We start from the raw sequence: 20,560 nt of genomic DNA on the forward strand, positions 1-20,560 counted from the left end.
GCGGCGCTACCGGAAGGTAGTTATTTACGTTAATAAAGTTTTAACACCGCACGGATTACCCTCAGAAGACCTTTGTTTATCATTCTGGAGCCGTTTGGATTTATTTTGTGAAGGATGGACGCACTTTTTTTGGACTTGAAGGTCGTGGACTATGGGTGGACCCCGTAACATTACATTTAATCAACTGAAAGATCTAAAACATTTTCTAAAATATCCGAAAATGTGTTTGTCTGAAAAACGATGGACATATGAAACTCGGACAGCTTGGGGGTGAGTAAATCATGGGTTTAATATCATTTTTGGCCGAACTATCCCTTTAACCCTTGCTTTATGCAACGCTCTACATTATGGGTGAACATAACTTCCAGTTCAAATACACATAAAATGGCAAATAACTTTAATGTTCTGGGGGCAGTACTCTTTAAAAAGGTCTGAATATGTACCATTTAGGTACAGAAATGTATACACTTGGTAGCAGTATGTACCTTTGAGGTACTTGTATTAACTCTTTAGGTGCAAAAGTGTACTTTTTTAAAAGTGTACCACCCCAGTGACAGCTAGGGACCTGTAATACTGACTATTCTCCTTCAAAATACTTTCCCCCATGTGTTAAACTTTGTAGTGTTGAAGGAAGTCGGTATGTTTCCATTGAAATTATCGAGATTGCATCGCTCCGCCATTGCTAGTCACTGGGCACACAGCTTAAAAAAACAGCAACGTCAGATATAGTAACTAATTGTTTCTTACCATGTCCTGTCCAAGCGGTGGTAGATTATCTACCTCTCTCAGATCAGCTTGTGCCTGCTGAACTGCCTGCATACTGGTGTTGATGGTTCCCATCAGCGCTTGCTGGGCCAGACTCTGAAGTCACAGAAAAAAGCAAGTTAGCTGTTAAACGAATACATTACTTTTTATACAAATTAATAGAATAATATAATTATGGTGGGTAATTCATTAAAACTACATGAAGAGTTTGGTTCCAAAACGCGATAAACGCATTTAAAAAAAAATTCCGTTACTGCCAAAATCAGTATTGTATCAGGTCAGTATTAAAAAGTCAATTATTCGTTTTACGAAAAATCTGATATCCGGCATGTTATTCTGTCATCTTTTCTCTCTTTTTTTCAAACCGCAACAAAGCTCAGTCCTCCGTCTCTGCAGAATGCAATAAATCTGCTTAACCAATCACAGCGCACCATTCCACGCATTGTAAACAACAATGGCGGAGCTTTGAATACGCACAGAATCCTAGTTTTCCTCATCTACTTTGACCTTCGTGATCAACAAGCAAACTAAAACAAAATAGTAATTTTGATGGCATTGATAAACCTGTGGTGGTTTTCTGTGGCGGGGAAGAAACGTAAGCCATCAAAATCGAATAAATTGCGTGAGAGGCACTCAGGCGAAGGAAAAATGTCGGCTGTGTCTTGTTCTCACGACAGCATCAAGCTTCTGTCATGCTAACACATTGACCCCAGGGGATCTTATGAGAAACTTTTCATTATTTTACGCAAAGTCAACGAAAATCGAGCAGGAACAAAACATTTTACAGTTGATCGCTGTCAAAAAAGTTTCGCGACGACATCCCAAGCATGACAGCAGCAATAACAGTGTTCTTAATATGATAAAGTAAGTGTTTTGATTAATGCCATTAATGTTTATTTATATGTATATATTCAGTGTATATCACTAGTAAACTAAATGAATATAACATGGCAAAGATGAATGCACATTTATAAACTAATTCATTAGATTTATAGAATTTGAAAAAAAAAACTTTTTGCAGAAAAAAATAATCAGTTTTTATAACAAATCTTTGAAAATCAAATTATGGATTTACATTTTTTATGTTATTATAACCTAAAGATGCTATATGAAAGATTGTAACAGAAAATAGTGGTTTTCATCTTGTCACTTTCTCGGTATAGAAAACACATTTTTACCCAAATTAGTCAAAATGGATTTATTGCGTTTTGGAACCAAACTCTTCACATCTTATTGAATGGAAAATATTATTTGTAGTGTGACCACTGCTCCCAATGATCAAAATTGTGACTTTTGCATACAATGCGATTTATAAAATAAGCAATCATGCAGTTACGCATTCTCACCAGAGGTGGCATGTGTCCTCTGTGCATCTGTCCCATGGTGATCTGCTGCTGAGCCGAGGGCATCGTGCCCATGTTAAACGTGTCAGGACCTCCAATCGATCCCGATCGCATAATGCCAGGCAGAGCCACGGACCCGTGCTCGACCCGACCGACTCGGTTAAACTGCTGTTGTAGGATGGTGGATCTACGAACACATAATACATTTTCAGACCCTGTCGGGCTCCGTGCCTTCTTATATTATGTGAACGATGGCTGTTGTTCATTCGGTCATTACTGACAGCTAGTAAAATCAGTTAACTGATGCCTCCCCATTCGCACCAACAAAACAGAGAGAGAATGGGATGCGGTTGCCCATAACAACCGCTTCCCAGGCAGTGCTTCCCAAGAGTATGTGGGCTCATCTATAGATCTGTTTCTGATGGAAAGAAACACCAAGCCAGAAAAAAGCAGAACGGATGGGGGAGGAAGGAAACACTTGCATGCGAATCTCACAAAAAACGAGCCTAAGTGGGTCTAACCTAATGATGAGATTTGAAGCATCAAAGTTTGATTTCAATCATTGGTATCAATATTAAAATTTTCTTTATATTATGTAGAAATTATTTTATTTAGAAAGCAGACTTTAGCCGGGTCATATTTTCTCTCTTCTAGGAACTAGATATCTTAATTGACGTCTTTCTGATGAGTTAGCGGTTTTCAAGGAAATAATATTCTCCCTCTCTCCGCCCTCATCTCCAAGGTTAAAAGAAAAAACCCTTTCTCAATCTCTGTGAATAAATCGAATGTGTGTAGACTGAGCAAGTCATTTGATGCCTCCATTTCATCTGCTTGCATTTTTTGCTTGCATACAAATTAAAGGCAGAGTGCCTACTGTTTGAAAGCCAATGTTGATATTTGAAATCACCTAGACACGGCTCTTATTGCTGATTGGCTATAAGTGTGTTTTGGTAATCGGCCCGACTCCCTTTTCCAAAGTGTTTTTCAAACATTGTGCACTCCGCCTTCAAATAGCTAAATTTGACAAGCTGGAGTTCTGCAGGAATGGCACCCTTTTTTAATACAAAGCATCATGGGTACTGACTTTTTTGGGGATACGGATTCCTCCAGCATAGTGGATTCTTCATCTCCGTCCATACCAAACCGATCCTTACTCTGTTTCTGTCAAATTAAGACACGCAGACAAAAACATTAAAATAAATCATATAATTAAACATTGAATATATTTATTTCAACACAAAATAAAATAGTAAATTATTCTTAATTTTTTTTTTCAAAATATGTTTAATTGCATAATAAGATAAGTATATTATTTTTTATTTATATAATATTATTATATTATATTATTATTAACATATTAACATATTGGATATTTAAAAATTTGAGGATTTAACTGATTAAAAGCTTTTCAGAAATAGTGGGTCTCATTCACTAAGCTTATGTACGCACAAATCGTGATTCAACAAAACTTTCGTATCAAAATTTCTTTTAAATGTACGCAAAAAAAAAACCTAAAACGACTCGTACGCAATAATCACATACGCTATAATCAAATCCTAAGATATAATTATAATGTTTATAATAATGTTAATATATAAAAAAGGCTGCATAACGATTAATCGCGACAAATCGTTTGCAGAATAAAAGTTTTTATTTATATTATATAAATGTGTGTGCTGTGTATAATAATTATGTATATATAAATACATACACATGCATGTATATATTTAAGAAATATTTACATAAGTATATACATTTTTATATTTATATATAATTAATATTATGTATAAATATAAATACCTAACATATATATATATTTTTTTTCTTAAAGTTAAATATAAATGTGTGTGTATTTATATATACATAATTATTATACACAGTACACACATTTATATAATGTAAATAAAAACTTTTATTCTGCAAACGATTAGTCGCGATTAATCTTTATGCAGCCCTAATATAAAATTTACATGATTATATTTTATATTATAATATTTTCTGTATTATATATTATTATACATGATCTATATTATTATTATATACATTATATTATACATTATTATACAGTAGCCTACTTATTTTTTCTACACATACAGTATAAAGAAGATGCACGTAATGACAAATCTTCACGCTTTCCTTCCTCACTTTTTAAATCTCTATATGAAAGCTTCTGCTTAATGCAAACGTCATGTAAATGTAATGAGAATTCCAAACGTTAATCACTTAATCTCCTGTCAGTTTTATTTTAGATACAGATGCGCGCCTCTGTCATATTAATTAAATGTCATATTTGTTAACGCATCCAATACTTATTTAATGTTACTCCGGTCGGTGGACAGCACTGGCTTCCTCCAGCGACAGCAAAACCTCCCAAATCTAAATTGCAAACGGAAATTTACCGATAATAAATCTGGATATCTTTTCAATCTCTTTTGCTTCTATAACAAACTGCTCCAAAATTTTCTGTGGACTAGCGCTGCGAATAACCCTTATATGGAGCTGGTTTGGGCGTGTTTTATGCAAATTACCAACCTCGTGCATCGATACACTAACGTAAGAACAAGTATAAGAACAAATACATGTACACATGCACGTCTTTTAACAAAGGTGGAAAGTTCAAGTGTAAATACGAAAAACATACGCAATTATTAGTAAATGAGACCCAGTGTTTTTTTAATTTTTGGGTGAGCTGTCTCTTTAATTCGCGAGTTCAGAAGAGCATCAGACAGTGACTTGCTTTCTTGAGAATGATGTCGATGTATCCAGCGATGAGCTGAGAGATCTGTTCCCCCTCTGTGGTTTGTACGGAGTAATAGCTTTCCTGGTACTCACCGAAGTCCTGTATGGGACACACACACATACATACACTTAACATCACAAGCACACATCATCTCACGCTTCTCTTCTAGTACAGTTAAATGTGAATATACTGTACTATTTCTGCTGACAGGAAGTCAAACAGATGTGTCCTTGAAGCTCAAGCACTGTACATGAGATGCTATAAGTGGCTCTTAGGGGTCGATCAGAACTCTACATAACACAGCAAGGTTAAACGTCTTGAAAAAAACAGAAATAAGTTAATTTTGCCTTTGATGCACAACAATGAAAACATTGTTTTTATACCGTACTTTCCGGACCAGAGTATAAGCCGCATCATCCAAAAATGCGTCATTAAGACGACATAACATAAGTCATAAGCAGCACCAGCCAAGTTATGAAAAAAAAACGTGGCTTATAGACCGAAAATACAGTAATGAAAATAGTAGTTATCAGCTATTACCTACAACACTATGTAATGTTATACGTAAATGTATACATTATAATGTATTATTTTGTTTGCATCAGAACAATAAATTAAGACATCAAATTTAATGGCTTTCATCTCTGCCTTCATGTTGTATAAAAGAGTGTGTGTGTGTTACTGTAGCACAATCGGTAGAGCATTGCGCTAGCTATGCAAAGATTGTGAGTTCGATTTCCAGGTAACACACATACGCTTTTGATAAAGTGTGTCAAATGCACTGTAAGCGTGCTAGATGCATGCTGCGCTGATCGATGTGGGCTGCATTTGGATCCCTTTTGCAATACTATGATGTCATACGATGTTCGGTCTGCGCAGAGCTGCATGAAATAAACCACATTTATGATTTTTACTGCGGTAAAAGCAGACATTGCGGATAAAACGGACAGGCAGCGATATGAACAAGTATGTTACATTTAAAACTTTTGAAATGATGCAAGTTGGTGGTTCTCAAACTTGAGGGGCGTAAGATGGTGCCAGGTTTATGACATTTTTTTAATATATTAATTAATCATCAGTTAGGCTACTAATCAATAACACTACATATGTAATAATTTTTTTTAGTTCAAATTCTAATGTGGCATTCACACCAGACGCAGAAGAAGCAGCAAGCGCGAGTGATTTACATGTTAAGTCAATGCAAAGACGCGAATAGGAATCATGTGGCGCGGTACGCATGAATGGCGTGGTGTGAATGACGCGAATGGCGCGTTCCGTGCGATTTGAGCGCTGCCGCGGGAAACACGCAGCACAAGTTGAAAAATCTGAACTTTGGCGGATATTCGCGCCCCGGTAACCAATAAGGAGCTTGCTCTAGTAGTCACATAATTACAGGGAGTGAGCGGAGTCGCAGAAGCCCCTTCCATGCCTCGAATTTCCAAGTGAATTTCTTGAATGACTAGAATATCACGCGCGAATGAAGCTAATAAACTCAAAATGTTCAAGCGTCCAACTACACGCAAATCGCGTGTTTTGCCGCCTCTACCGCGGCTGGTGTGAACGCCACATAAGTTTGAGACTGTTTTATGCAATTAATTTCTTTTGGGGAGTTGCACCAAAAAGTTTGAGAACCACTGATGAAAGTTACGTTAGTTTCTGCTATGTGTCTTGAGTTAACAAAATATTTAAGACTTGATTTTTTTAAAATATGAATGCAAACATCTTACATATTGGTGTATACATTTTTAATACATGGCTTGGGCCTAAAAAATGTTTTGGGGGTACTTTAGTATATGGAACTATACAAACATATTAAAAACATACAGTCCAATACTACACAGTGAATGCACATTATTTCAAAAGAAAGAAACGTTGCTTATGATAAAAGCAGCTCAGCTTCAGAGTAAATAATATAACATACCAGTGTAAAGCTCTTGGGGGAGGCAGCCCACCTCTTTACTGTGGTAAGGGGCCATTCCTGCACCACCTCTTTGGTCTTCTCATCCACCCGCATCACTGACTCTTTGGTAATGCCCAGAAGACGTGGGACCAACTTATTCTTGCTTTTCATCTTCTCCTGTTTAAAAACAACCCATGGTGTTTGTTTATTGTGTGAAATATACAATGGGATACACAGTACTGACTTCATCTGGGTATTTTTGTTTACCATATTTGCTTTGCTCATTAATCATTGCTCATTTGCATGCAAGCAGTTTATTGTCCCCATTTCTCTATATTTCTACCTTCCATGTTTTCTGCAAAATAACAAGTAGGTCTTTGCATACATTTTGCGGCTACATTTTAATACAAACTCCACTGCTGGCTTTTATATTTGTACATACACTACTGTTCATAGGTTTAGGCTAAATTGACTCTTTAAAAAAAAAAATGTAATCTTTTGATCAGATGGATTATGTACATATTTTTATGTCTAAACTGATTTCAGAACTGAGCCTGGCACATGGGTGGTTGTCTCCAACACCGTGTGCAACGGCCTGGTGCCTTCTGCTTTTTAACCTTGACTCAACAATACTCTCAACACACTAAGACGCTCCAGAACAAATGCCTGCAGATGGCATCCTGCCAGGGTGCTTGAACCACACACAATTATGTAATAATAAACCGCTGAACACCGAAATAACCTCTTACAATGTACATCGTTGGGCTATTGTTTTTACCTAAAGGGCAAAAATAACATCTGATATGAGCACATTATAAATAACTGCTTATCTCTTTGTAAGACCTGCTGATATTGTTCAATGTTTTTAGGCATGACGTCCCTGTTTCAAGGGTGACAATTATTCACTGTGGGTAAATATAGATATTTGAAAAGACGTCCATTGTGTAATTGTGGGCATCAGTCAGGGACAATGTGATTTATTGTTAGGCTCTATTCTTTAAAAACAGCATTTAGTAACACACCACTAATGAGCAAAAAGGCTTCCTCGAGTGGACAGCTTGTAATGTACTGTACAGCTACAATATATCTATGTAAGGAATAATGTATAGGCAACCAGATATAGATATCTTTTAAAAGAGACAAACGACACACAGCGACAAAGTCGCTTATAATGTGAATGTACCTTTACCCAACTTAAAAAACACGAAAGTATCCCCTTATGGCAAACAGTTCAAACTCCGTCTATATTTTGATCCTCCCTCTGAATCTGATATCTATCCAAAAGTCAGCTTTTTGCTCAAAATTTGGTATTTTTGAAGAACCCTACCCATATTTGAGAGGTGATAAAAAGAAAACAAATAAAGGTAGGATAAAAAGGGTTTTTTGTTTGAAAGCAGAGGGTTCTTCATTTGACATATTGTATGTTTATATATTTAAATGTAAATCTAAACTTAAGACATTCTTCTTTAACAAAGCATTCACATAAAATGTCCAGTAAATGTACTTATCCCGCAATAGTTAGTTTGTTTAGAACAAAGCACTCACATAACTCATCTGGGTAATATACTTATGCCGCAATAGTTAGCCTGTCTGGAACCGAGCTGACTTAAACCACAATACTGTATGACACTTGCATTACATGTGAACGGCCCCTACGCTAATAGGATTCTGTTTCTCTCTCCCTGTCTCGTCCTCGACCCTGAGGACAATGAGACAAACAGACCCAGTTCCTGCAGATGTGAGGGTCATCACACCACTGATCTACTGACCGTCCTTCAACGAGATGCCCAGCCGATGCCTGACCGGTGACCACCGGCGGAACCAGTTTAATTCGCTTACCCGTTCACATACCCCAATAGTATTTATATTAGGGCCGGGACTCGATTAAAAAAATTAATGTAATTAATTAGAGGCTTTGTAATTAATTAATCGAAATTAATCACATATAAATATTTGACCTGAGAACATTGAGAAGTTTCACATGGATTTTTAGTATACCATGAATAATGACTGAATACATAAGCTTAAGCAACAAAATATTGTTTATTTTTGTTCAACCAAGTCGTTGTACACGTCTGGCTAAAGTCCACGCTAGCTGCTATATGTTTTGCATTGAGATGATACTTGAGGCTCGATGTGCTGCGGTGATATGTGAATTCCTTGTTGCATAGCTTACACACAACCATGCTCTTATCGACGCTTCCATCCGTTCATTTTTTATAAAAAATGTCCCATCCACGGGGCCAACCAAAGCGATCTCATCAGCTTCTTCGTTCATGTTCACTGTGGTTTGTTGTTGTCTGAAGTCATGAACGCTAGTTGGTGCTCCAGTATAATCGGTCCGCCGAAACTCATCCAATGAGAAATGTTCCGCGGTGCAAAAATAAGTGCGATTAAAATGCGTTAAAAATGTTTAACGCGTTATTTTTTGTGTAATTAATTAATCTTAATGAATCCCCTGGAGAGTCCACCACCTTTGGCTTAACTTACTACTTTACCGTATATGTTGCATTATTACTACGCTCGCTTTCTATGCTTTTCCTACATCTATTAATGTAAAGCTGCTTGCTTTGAAACAAGTAACAATTGTGAAAAGCACTATATAAATAAAATTGAATTGAATTGAATTAAAGAAAAACATTTTCTGGAAGGCATTAAACTTTTGTGAAAATCATAAAACATGCTGGGCTGGCTGGCAACTTTTTTTAAACGCTAGCGGGGAAAGAATTCAAAACCTACAGTAATTATGCACGGATTCAATAGCCATGCGTCTTAAACTGCTTTTCACTGAACTTTTCACTTTACACATTTGTACTTCTTTTTTTAACATACATTTTCGCCAATGGACATTATTAGTGTATGTGGCCGTCAAATGCAAGCCTGAAAGGAGAGCACAGTTCTGACAGGCGCCATGTGCACGTTTGTTCCCACTGTTAACTTATTAGAAGGACTACAAAACAATACATTTTAAAACTTGTGATATTGCTTCCCCAGATCCTTGGCATTTATATGAGAGCAGCAGGTGCACCAAGCAGGTTTTATGAAGTTAAACGAGGTTTTTTTGAGACCCTTTTAATTTCTGGAAATATGAAAATTCTGTAATATTAAATACAGAATATGACAAATAATGAAGGATCCCAAAATGTTACATTTTGTTGATTTTGCGCTGTTCCACGATCGCAAACTACTGGAGGGACTGGCTGGCAGCCGTCATCTAACTCCAGATCATCAATTAAACTAATAAATTTGATCAATTTAGCACATTAGATGTGCTGTGTTTGCCGCCATGACGGACACAAATATGGAAGTGACGTCTTTTGCACCCATGAATAGATAACAAGTCCTGACTTCATGTCGTCATCTGGTCACCCAAACAGTAACTCACCTTCACCAGGAAAAACGACACCCCGTATGTGCGCAGGGAGCGGGCGAGCTTCACGTACTTCACCTTCGCCTCAATCTCCGTCATCTCACCGCAGCTTTTGTGATCCTGTGTCGTAAACAATGCCATAAATAACTATACATTATACACGTCGCTTGTACTATTCATTGTTTTAAATGTATTTCTGTTTAGTGCTCTAATGCTCCTTTTTTAAATTCACTGACTGTTTCATGCACACGGGCTTCCCAGGCTAAACAAACATGTCCAGAAACTAATAGACCTTTCTCAGGCTGAACACATGCTAACAACTGAACTTTAATAACATTTTTCCCTGGTAATAATATTAGATTAAGTAAAACCAACAGAGGGCCACGAACCTGAAAAACTCTCTTCTCGGCCCCTCTCTGTTTGATATATTCTTTCGGTAGGAACTCCTTCAGGCTGTAACAAACAGTTGATACATTTACACCCAACACACACAAACATTTTCCATTCAAAACAGTACAAAACACATGAGGTCATCCTGGCAGGGATTACTTTCGACATATGCAACACCCACCCGCATGACTTTCAGACAGTTGCACGTTAATGTCTGGCTAAAACTGAGTACATTAAACAACTGTATTGATGTCATAAATTGGACACATGAAGTCATGTGGTCTTACTCTAGAAATCCTTGTTTGTGTTTGTGCTCCACGTGTGGGCCGAACTGGATCTGTGCCTGAATTCCAGCGAACTCGCAGGCCTTGTCAAAGGACACCGGATGGGAGCCGTTCAGAATGTCATCTCTCGCCTGAAACAGAGACGGGAAATAGAGTAACTAGACTGGATAAGTAACAAGAGTGCCAATAACCAGTTGATGGGTTGTTAGGGTGTTGCTATGGTGTTTTAAATAAATAAATCTATGACAAATTGATGACAGCAGGTATGTTGGAGTATCTTGATGTTAACATGACAACCTCACAAAAAAAAGGGTTGGTGGTTAACACCATACTGTTAGAATGGTCAATATGTATCCCAGCTTTCACTGGGTTGCGGGAGACAAAAACTAACACAGGGTTAGTTGTAACACGGACCATTTACATTGTTGCACAAGGTTGAGCGATTAGTTTTTTCCGTATTGATTTCACGCTGCCAAAAGACGATCTCCCGCAAATTATTGGAAATGTATAATGTTTTTCCAGAGAGTTATTGATGAACGAGTGTTCTGGTGGCATGTAAGTACATTTTTTCATCATATGTTTTAGTTTTTTTGGTTTTAAGTTGGTGGTGCAATGCTATGTCATATTAATCAGTGTCTTGTTGACTAAAACATAGCATCGTTTTGAAATATGTCTGCAGCTTTGCAACTTTTTTGGTGGGCTTGAAAATATTTTGACCCAGCGGGGTTAATTGTAACGCTGTGTTACAACTAACCCCTCAGCACTTACGATATGAAAACCGCTAGCGTTAGCGTAATTCTTGCTGTTGTTTTAAATAGGCTACACACGAATGATTGCTGGCTGCCAAAAAAATAAATGTGCCCGTCTTATCAAAAATCTCTGTCAAATTTATTTTTGTTCATATCTTTAATATTGATTGAATAAGGTCACGTCAAAGATTGAAATCATAATGAAATGAATGGCTAAAATCAGACTTTGATTCTCATTATCTCAGAATACGATTTTGAAACTGTAGTATGGTTATTACACACTGGGTCACATATAAAAAAAAATTTCATAATTGTGCTGCTTTTTCTTACATATTTAGACATTTGTATCCATTTAAAAAACGAATTATTGTTAGAAAAGGGCTGGATGAATGAATACAGTGTGGATACCTGTCTATTATAGACAGATATACAAACAATATTCACTTCAAGTATATAGACAAAATAGTATTGAAATATTTAACTGCAAACTTAATTTTTAGCAAGTGTTACAACTAACCCCCTGCCTGTTACAATTAACCCCACCTATGGGGTAAGTTGTAACGTTTGCACTTCTGTCACGTTTGGTGTAATTGTCCAAAAATGGTAAGTACTTCAAACACACTTCAAATGTTCATTTGTAGCAGAGATGTGTGTGTTGCTTGTGTAAAATATATAATTAATCAAACTCAAATATTTTTTGAATGATTGATCCAAAACCAAACAGCGTTCTAATATGAAACCTAATATGGTCGTAATAGGTTCAGTATTTTGGTACCCAGTATTCTGACCATTTTTTCTGACAATGCAGGGTTCTATCAAGATGAAGCTATTAAACCCAGAGACCCAACGAATACCACACGCACTCCTTCACAAGTGCGTAAACTTGGCAGAGATTTGACTGTGAGGTAATGGAAGTTATACATTATCCTAAACAAGATCGTGATGCCCCACCCTCAAGAAGTCCACCAATCATCTGGCAGCGCTCCCAAATGACAATGACATGGTAACAGTTGCAGAAACATCGAAGGAGACCCAGATATTACTTGATCACACCCCCTGTGTCTCAGTCTCAGTGTGGAGTGGAGAAATCCCCTTCAGTCTGCCAAATATTTCCTATGCATGAGACAGTGTGTGTCTGAATGTCTCTATGTGATCCAGTCTTCTGTTTCTCAAAGTATGTGGGTGTGTATGTGGCGCCGAGTCAGAAAATTTCATGGGGGCGTTTGTGTTTACTAGAGAGGAAGAGAGAGGCAGATGAAGTGCAGAGAGAGAAGTGTTACACTGTGTATGATGTCCAACTATTAAAGGGATAGTTCACCCAAAAATGAAAATAATGTCATTAATGACTCACCCTCATGTTGTTCCAAACTCGTAAGACCTCCGTTTATCTTCGAAACACAGTTTAAGATGTTTTATATTTAGTCCGAGAGCTTGTCAACCCTTCATTGAAAATCTACATACGGTTTACTGTCCATGTCCAGAAAGGTAATAAAACATCATCAAAGTAGTCCATGTGACATCAGTGGGTCAGTCAGAATGTGTTGAAGCATCGAAAATACATTTTGGTCCAAAAATAACAAAAATACGACTTTATTCAGCATCGTCTATTGTGAAGCACATGTGCGAAACTAAAATCACGTGACTGCAGTAACGCAGATGAGCTTATATCGTGTTTGCAAAGTTTTTTATTTTCAAACTTACAGCGTGCGTCTCCCTCAGACTGTAAACGAAGCCCGGGTGCAAAAAACAAACAAAAAAAAAACAGCTGGGGCGCACCAGATAACACGTCAGCCATGTCATACATCATCCGTGTCACTGCAGTCACGTGACTTTAGTCTCGCGCTTGCGCTTAAACTGTTTTCCGAAGACGAACGGAGGTCTTACGAGTTTGGAACGACATGAGGGTGAGTCATAAATGACATTATTTTTATTTTTGGGTAAACTATCCCTTTAACCTATTACTATCTTTTGTACTGTATCCTTTACAAAATGTACACTATTCAACCGAGTGTTGGGTCAAAAAGGATGAACCCAGGCGAGTTACCCAAAGTTATGATTTTTATGTAAGCAAATATGTAAAAAATGCACACATACTGTATCTTGTATAAGCAAATAAGTGCAGGTGTACTTTGTGTTTATGTGTTGGGCAGTAGGCGGTAGCTTTTGCCTCCCCGGGCATAACCACACAAACGGATCTGCAGCAAACCAAGTGCTCCTGCTTTTAACACAGCTCCACACCTCAGAGGAAACTTGATATTATATTATATTTCTAAAGCAGACACATACATCTGCACTGGATCATTCACACACCCACACATGCATTTGCATAAATAAGCATGCATTCCTGTCCGAAATCCCACTGAATGTCCGCTGGCTGTTTTTTGATGGTAGCCCTTATGACTTATAATGGAAAGCAAAATGTGTTTGTTGAATGTGGTGATTAACACCACGTCAAAACCGCATTAGGTGTCAAGCAAACATGCATTGTTGACTTGAGTTTCTGTCCGAACTCACTGTTGGTGTAAATAGTGTTTTCATTTTCATCACATTGTGCTGAGTAGCGGTATACAGTCCAAACTCTGCATAGCTACATAGTTCCTAGTGGCATTTTCTGGCATTTCGGCACATCTGAAAAACGACATAAGACGTAAAACCGCTGCCACATTCAATTAGGACGATGTTTATGGGAAAAAAAGGGAAGTTTCCAGCTAGTCTACAATCAGACTACCTATGCTTGAACATCATGTTTAGTTTATATTTTTGCTGGATTGTGCTGGGTAGCCCCGCCCACAAATTTCACTGGTTCACATTCTAGCTCTGCAGATATCCCTAAAACCAAGTATGCATTGATACAAAATTCCTGTATGGATACCAATAGATACTGATAGTTTTACTATTTACTCAAATTATTATGTCATAAAATCCTAGAAGTGCCTAGTGTTAGGGCTGGGACCATAGATATGTATAATAAAGGCTAGATATCTTACGGCGGAGTCTCTAACGTCATCACCGGCGGCCATCTTTTCTCACTCGGCTTGCTCACTCATAGTGTTGTGTTTTAATGGTGCATGTACTTTTAAATAACCATAACTTGCTTAATTTTCTACTGATTTTAAAATGGATTGGTTTCTTACAAACGTTATTAACGTGGCAATAATTTTGGGTGCTTGAACATGTTTCATGAACATTATTCATAAGTATGCAGTGCCAAAAAGGTACATCTCTGGCGTTTACAACAAACCAAACCATTTGAAAATTGGTAGAAGACTTAAAGTGCAATTCATCGACTGGAATTGACCCCCATAGTCCCCGTTGTTAAAATGCTTTACTGTAGAGGGGGTGAATTTTTTGTAACTCATCCGTTTAAATTATATTAAGACTTAAGGTTTTGCATAATTAAGGGCGTGGCCACTTGAGTGACGGGTGAACTGCCAATGCTGTTACTATTGTTGTGCTAGGCGGACGTGGTTTCAGCAATCAGCCACTTTAGCTTCACCCACGTCACGCCTCTTTACTCATTTTCGGTTATCCCTGTGTAATGACACGTGGCCAAGATGGCGACGATAGGCCCCGCCTACTATTGGCTTCAAAAAGCTCTTCACAAACCTATGAGTGACGTCACGTGACGTCCATATTGTTTATGGTTCTGATGGATTTTTCGGCACTTTTGATTGCCCTCATCATCGGCCGATGTACGATAGTGTGAAAAAAATGCTTTTATCTGCCAATACAGATTATAGGCTGATGTATCGGTGCATTCCTACTAAAAACTTAAAATCTCTATTGGGTGTGACTGACATATACCATATATTGAACCCTGAAAAACTATCCAAAGCTCAAAACTGTGCTTTATTGTGGCTTGTTAGGACGAAGCACATTGCGAAAGCCAATGTTTCCCCTACTGTAAAATTGTACCGGCTATGGTAAAGCAACAGACGATCGACAAATCAGCAGATTGCCTTCTGGGCTGATCAATAATTCATTCTTGAGTGCCGGCGAATATTCCACGGGTTTCATAAAACTAAAGCAATGACAGCCAAATGTTTAAATGTCTGTATAGTGACTCTGAGAAGCTAATTAATTGTTAGAGCAGGTGGCGACACAGAAGTTTTGGCAAACTGCTGCAATACAGTCAATCCAGCCAGTTAGAGAATGATAAAAAGAAGACTGATAGGATGACAGTGACGGAGAATAAGACCTAATAATAATAATAATAATTATTATTATTATTATTACTATGACAACAATCATAATAATATTATTTTTTGTTTAAGTTTGTTATTATAATTATTTTTAAAATTAATATTATTATTATAATACAGTGAGACATTGCTTTTTAAGCCTACCCATACAATTGGTTTGTATCAAAACCATATACAAAAACTGTAATAAATAAAATGTCTAGTAGCAAAAAATAAAAACCGCATGACATCTACAGTAAAAAATGTTAAAACAATTTTAAGGTCACTTTGTTTCCACTTTAGTCATGTTTTGATGGGTAACCCCACCCACACCGATTCCTAATTGGTCAAAAATCAAAGACATCAAAAAAATTTTGATTGCTTGATTGAAATTACTAGATCCTTTACCTGTACGTAGAGGAGGTTGAGCTGAACGGGGTCACGTGAGTCCACGTTCTGGTCGGAGTAGAAGAACTTCCTTCGGAGAAGTAGTATTTCGCTCTCTTCTACGCCCTGCTCCCGAAACGTTCGACTGTGATCCAGCCAATTTACTGCATATGAAGCGTTCAGCTAGGTTAGCAACCAAAATCTGTGCTAGTTATAAAACTAGTTATAAAAGTCTGGTCTGAAAACCAGTAATCTGTTACTTTTTAACAGCACCTACTGTTGGAAGACAAGAGAGACTAATTCACATGACTTTATTGCATTGGATATCATTATTATTCTGAATTTCTGCAATGTTATCTAGTGAACACATGCTTACTTTTGGACATGGACACTTCACTTTTTTGAAAATATGCTCATTTTCCAGCTCCCCTAGAGTTAAACATTAGATTTTTATCGTTTTGGAATCCATCCAGCCGATCTCCGGGTCTGGCGCTATATTTTTTAGCATAGCTTAGCACAATCCATTGAATCTGATTAGACCATTAGCATCACACTCAAAAACAACCAGAGTTTCGATATTTTTCCTTTTTAAAACTTGACTCTTCTGTAGTTACATCGTGTACTAAGACCAATGGAAAATTTAAAGTTGCAATTTTCTAGGCTGATATGGCTAGGAACTAAAACTTTTAAATACGAAACTCTTTGGTTATTTTTTGAGCTCGATGTTAATGGTTTAATCTGATTCAATGGATTATGCTAAGCTATGCTAATAGCGCCAACCCGAAGATCGGCTGAATGGATTCCAAAACGATAAAAATCAAATGTTTACTCCAACTCTAGGGGAGCTGGAAAATGTGGATTGTTCCTTTAAAGGGGGGGTCTAATGCTATTGAATGGATTCAGAATTTTTTACACTGTTAAAGAGTTGGTAAACTACCAAGCCCCTAAGGTGATATTGGAGTAAAAAAATCTAAAGTTTAGTTTCATGTGCTCATGTGAAACTTTCATGTGCTCACGCAAAACCTTCATGTGCAGAATTTTTTTCTTAAGTTTAGTTTTGCGTGCTCGTGTGAAACTATCGCATGCTCGCGTGAAACTATCGGGCGCGCACGTGAAACTTTCACTTTACATGTGCGCGCACGATAGTTTCAGGTGAGTGCGCGATATAGCTTCACGCGCTCGCGCGGTATGGCTTCACGCGCTCGCGCGGTATGGCTTCACGCGCTCGCGCGATATGGCTTCACGCGCTCGCGCGATATGGCTTCTCGCGCGATATGGCTTCACGCGCTCGCGCGATATAGCTTCACGCGCTCGCGCGATATGGCTTCACGTGAGCACGCGAAACTAAACTTTAAAAAAAAAATTTGCACATGAAGGTTTCGCGTGAGCACATGAAAGTTTCACGTAAGCACATGAAACTAAACTTTATTAAATTTTTGCTCCATGTCCCCTCAGGGGCTCCGTAGTAAACATTGGCAAAGTAAAAAAAAGACATATGACAGAGTATTTCTGTGCCAAATGCACTTCGTTGGGGTTCCTACAAGATTCGAAAAGTCCTTCTATGGGCATTTCTGCATGCAAACATCAACCATAGTGATCCATCAGGTTACTAAAAGTCGTGGGCAATGCAATTTTTTGTTGTTTTTTATTTTAGTGGTGTGTTTTCTTCTGGTTTGCTAATCTTACAATCATCGTCTGTGTGAAGTTTGGCTTTCAGTTTCTCCATCTTCCTCTCATCTCTGAGGAGCGTTCTGTCTTTCTTCAGCGTCCCCATTCCATCCTCTTTCTTCTCCTCCACCTGTTCCTGGATCAGCGAGTACTCCTCATAATTAGTTATTCCTGCGAATCAGAAGATAATCAGCCGTGTCCATTGACCTATCTTTCCTTCTTATCTGGGTGTTTTGAACAAAATGTAGTGTGAGAAAATAAATATCATTAAGCCCACAGACCTCTGAAACTATAATCAATATTTGTGCCTGCAGACTTCCACAGGTTGTAAATCATTATGAAAAATAACTCAAGGGAATGAGGAGTCAATAAGGGAGCTAGCATTTTGATTGTGGCTCTGGGCTTAAAGTCTGGTCTACATTGAAGTTAACTATAGTCAAAAACTGATTAACATATACTGTAAAAGGACCAACCATACAGTATTTCATTGGTTGGTTGGTTTTGTTTATAGAAAAAGGTGTCAATTGCACGCTATTTATGAAGAGGACACCTTATAAGAGAGCACCCACCTATCCTACTGCAAATGGTGACCAACAGCTCCCCTACTGTTTTGGAGTCATCAACCATAATGGTTTTGATGGCACCATCCAGCATTTTGATCTTCTGAGGTCTTTGTTTCTTCTTGTACTCCAGGACGTCCTGTCGATTTTAAAACCATGCTTAATTTTTACAAGATTTAAAAAAAGATGCATATTTACATCAATGTTTAAATGCAATTAAAATCTGTTTAATAATGTGATTTACCCCACTTCGTAGCATGTAGTAATCAAGGGTGCGTCCTGATTCCAACCAGATACCTTTTCTCGGGTCATCATCGGACAGGAACAGCCCGTAATCTGATGCTGAAAAAATTTTGACATTACAAAAACCCTCACTCGATGGGAGTAGATACCAGATTAAAACTTGTTACGTCTTTGCGCGCTAACAAAAACGGACGTAGTAAATAGCTGACTGTTCATTACCTCAAAGCAATTTGTTTGGGCTGTCAATGACGCTTGTGTTTAAAGACAGTTGACATTTACAAGATGAATCCAATTTATTGTGGCTATCAAGGGTAGCAATCATGTCCACCGCATGGGACCACAGTCATATAAATGTAGTCGGGTGTATAATGAATGTACATAGAGTGACAGAGCTTCCGACTCTTCAGACTCCAGTTGAGTGGATATCAAACACAAGACAATTTTCAGCGTCTTGCAAACAGAGATCCGGTTTAATGACTTGAGTTAGCACAGAGAGAAAGAGAGAGAGAGAGCTCAGTATGAAGCCAAATTGGTGATGAGGTGAGGTTGCATACAAAATAACACATTAACACTGATGCTTTGTCATGTCGGATAAAGATACATTTCTCAAATGTGCAGAATCCATGTAGAAAAATTAATTTAAGTAAAATGTACTTATCCATATTTAACTTTCTTCACATACTTTTCTGTTTTTATTGTGCATTATTTATCATTTTATCATGGGGCTGTCGAATGCTTTATTCTGAGTGGTGACCTGCCAAATGTCTTAAAGGGGACAATTCCCAAGACTTTGTTAGGATGTAAAATAAATCTTTGGTGTCCCCAGAGTACGTATGTGAAATTTCTGATCAAAATACCCTATAGATAATTTATTATAGCTTGTTAAAATTGCCACTTTGTAGGTGTGAGCAAAAATGTGCTGTTTTGGGTGTGTCCTTTTAATGCAAATGAGCTGATCTCTGCACTTTTCTAGGTTGATCGAAGCACTGGGGACCCAAATATAGCACTTAAACATGGAAAAAGTCAGATTTTCATGATATGTCCCTTTTAAAATAAACACCAGAGTAATCGCAGTATAAGCGGAGTCATGGACAACATAGCATTGAATTATTTGAAAATAATGCACAACCGCGGTGTAATGGCGCTACGCTTTGCGTCACGCTGCATTTCCACCTTGGGTGTGCATTATTTTCAAATAATTCAACGGCACGTTGTCAATTATTCCTTACTTATTGCAAAGCAATATTTATCTTAAAGCTGCAATCTGTAACTTTTGCTTCTATATCGCCATCTCTGGTTGAAGCATAAAACTGCAGGTTACTTTAAAGGGACACTTCACTTTATTTTAAAATATGCTCATTTTTTTGCTCCTCTAAAGATAAAATTTAGATTTGTACCTTTTTGGAATCCATTCAGCTGATCTATGGGTCTGGCGGTAGCACTTTTAGCATAGCCTAGGAACTATACTCTCATTCTGGCGTAATAATCAAGGACTTTGCTGCTGTAACATGGCTGCAGGAGGCGCAATGATATTAGGCAGCGCCCGAAATTAGTCCCCTTAAGAACTTTCAATAGCAGGGGACTATTTTCGGGCAGTGTGTAATATCATTGCGCCTCATGCAGCAATGTTACAACAGCAAAGTCCTTGATTTTTACACCAGAATGAGAGTATAGTTCCTAGCCATATCTGCCTAGAAAATCACAACTATTAATTTTCTGTCGGTCTTAGTACACGATGTAACTACAGAAGAGTCAAGTTTTAAACAGGAAACATATCAAAACTCTTTGGTTATTTTTTTGCGCTATGCTAAATGGTCTAATCAGATTCTTATGCTAAGCTATGCTGAAAGTGGTAGCACCAGAGGGATTCCAAAATGGTAAAAATCATATTTTCATTAAGCATATTTTCACAAAACTGGAGTGTCCCTTTAAAGCAAATAGTTTACCCCAGAATATGAACTTTGTACATACTTAAGGCAC

At 37.7% G+C, this 20,560-nt stretch overlaps 1 protein-coding gene across 1 annotated transcript in view; it reads right to left on the reverse strand.

Annotated features, from left to right (window-relative positions):
* Nucleotides 1-20,560, reverse strand: part of tln2b (talin 2b) — a 156,269-nt gene that overhangs the window by 68,060 nt on the left and 67,649 nt on the right. Inside the window, exons 3-14 of the mRNA XM_065292101.2 lie at nucleotides 18,582-18,679; nucleotides 18,347-18,476; nucleotides 17,796-17,948; nucleotides 16,131-16,273; nucleotides 10,796-10,923; nucleotides 10,508-10,571; nucleotides 10,134-10,238; nucleotides 6,770-6,925; nucleotides 4,846-4,947; nucleotides 3,193-3,269; nucleotides 2,112-2,295; nucleotides 748-861 (exon numbers count right to left, since the gene is read on the reverse strand). Coding sequence (XP_065148173.1) covers nucleotides 748-861; nucleotides 2,112-2,295; nucleotides 3,193-3,269; nucleotides 4,846-4,947; nucleotides 6,770-6,925; nucleotides 10,134-10,238; nucleotides 10,508-10,571; nucleotides 10,796-10,923; nucleotides 16,131-16,273; nucleotides 17,796-17,948; nucleotides 18,347-18,476; nucleotides 18,582-18,679 — 1,454 coding nt within the window. The remainder of the gene's footprint in view (nucleotides 1-747; nucleotides 862-2,111; nucleotides 2,296-3,192; nucleotides 3,270-4,845; nucleotides 4,948-6,769; nucleotides 6,926-10,133; nucleotides 10,239-10,507; nucleotides 10,572-10,795; nucleotides 10,924-16,130; nucleotides 16,274-17,795; nucleotides 17,949-18,346; nucleotides 18,477-18,581; nucleotides 18,680-20,560) is intronic.

This window comes from Paramisgurnus dabryanus, chromosome 23 (genome assembly GCF_030506205.2).
Source record: "Paramisgurnus dabryanus chromosome 23, PD_genome_1.1, whole genome shotgun sequence".
NCBI classification, from domain to species: domain Eukaryota; kingdom Metazoa; phylum Chordata; class Actinopteri; order Cypriniformes; family Cobitidae; genus Paramisgurnus; species Paramisgurnus dabryanus.